The sequence below is a fragment of the Carlito syrichta genome, unplaced genomic scaffold (assembly GCF_000164805.1).
Source record: "Carlito syrichta isolate Samal-C Ts95f unplaced genomic scaffold, Tarsius_syrichta-2.0.1 Scaffold314761, whole genome shotgun sequence".
NCBI classification, from domain to species: Eukaryota; Metazoa; Chordata; class Mammalia; order Primates; family Tarsiidae; genus Carlito; species Carlito syrichta.
Genome location: NW_007258857.1, coordinates 259,404 through 260,950, shown reverse-complemented (window position 1 = coordinate 260,950; position 1,547 = coordinate 259,404). Strand labels below are relative to the sequence as shown.

At 42.2% G+C, this 1,547-nt stretch overlaps 1 protein-coding gene across 1 annotated transcript in view; it reads right to left on the bottom strand.

The window, feature by feature from the left end:
* The window catches only part of MAGT1 (magnesium transporter 1), a 35,536-nt gene that overhangs the window by 9,577 nt on the left and 24,412 nt on the right, over positions 1-1,547 (bottom strand). Inside the window, exon 6 of the mRNA XM_008071840.2 lies at positions 1,147-1,236. Coding sequence (XP_008070031.1) covers positions 1,147-1,236 — 90 coding nt within the window. The remainder of the gene's footprint in view (positions 1-1,146; positions 1,237-1,547) is intronic.

The window sequence follows — 1,547 nt, the reverse complement described above, 5'->3', positions numbered from 1 at the left end:
CAACCTGCTGGGCTCCGGTGATCCTTCCACCTCAGCCTTCCAAGTAGCTGGAACTACAGATATGCACCACCATGCCCAGCTAATTTTTATTTTTTGATTTATTATAGAGATGAGGTCTCGCCAAGTTGCCCAGGCTGGTCTCGAATCCCTGAGCTCAGGCAATCCTCTCGCCTCAGCCTCCCAAAGTGTTGGGATTATAGGCATGAGGCACCGTGCTCAACCTTCTTTCTTTTTTTCTTTTTGAGTTGGGGTTTCACTCTATTGCACAAGCTGGAGTGCAGGGGCACAATCACAGCTCACCATAGCATGACCTCCTGGGATCTAGTGATCCTCCTGCCTCATCCTCCCGAGTAGCTGGGACTACAGGTGTGCACTACCACGCCTAGCTAATTTTTTTTTTTTTTTAGTTAGAGTCTCACTCTGTCACCCAGGCTGGAGTGCAGTGGCACACTCACGGCCACTGCAGGCTTGACCTGCTGGGTTCAAGTGAGCCTTCCACTTCAGCCTTCCAAGTAGCTGGAACTACAGGCATGTGCCACCACACCCAGCTAATTTTTTGATTTATTGTAAAGATGAGGTCTCGCTAAGCTGCCTAGGCTGGTCTTGAACCTGTGGGCTCAGGCAATTCTCTCTCTTCGGCCTCCCAAAGTGCTAGGATTATAGGCATGAGCCACTGCGTCTGGCCTTTTAAAAAATTTTTTGTAGAGACGAGGTCTTACCCAGGCTTGTCTCAAACTCCTGGGCTCAAGCAATCCTCCTGCCTCAGCCTCCCAAAGTGCTGGGATTACAGACGTGAACCACTGCACCCAGCCAGGATCATGTTTTTCTTGTTTGTCACTATAGCTAATAATATCTAGCACACTGTTTAGAAACAGTAGATGCTTAAGTTCCAATTATTATATTTAGCTGAACGCTGACCTTCATTCTTAGTCAGCTTAGTCAAAAGAATTCACCAAATAGGATAAGTAACTTTCCACTTTTAAGAGCACTGCATGGTCTCCTCAGTAACTGAAATTTGTAAACACAGAGAGATTGAAAAGTCAAGACTAAATCTAGTTTCTTCATACACTGGTGCTGGTCTCACAGGGTAATAATCATTGAGTTAACTTTGATCTACAATGGAAAGAAATTCCAGACTTTCCTTACCACATGTCCTGTGTGGGGATTCTTATGAGCATATGGCGGTCCTCTTATATGATTCCACATTTGACCAGATGTCATAGCAAGCACAAAACACTAGGAAACAAAAATAATTTTAAAAATACTCATGGTCCAGTTGGTCTCACCTTGATTAGATTATAGTTATATGAAAATGTGCCTCTGTTTAGGTAAAACATGGAATTTTTTTCAGGTAACTTATTCATTAAGGTTTATATTTCACCACAAGAATTACAACTGAATAATACTTTGAAAGGAAAACACTATTTAAAAATTATAACTAAGCAAACACAAGTTTCAAAATAGAATGGTGAAAAGGCTTTTTAGAAGAATACTTTCTAATTTTTTTTTTTTTTTTAGTTGGAGTCTCACTCTGTCGCCCAGACTGG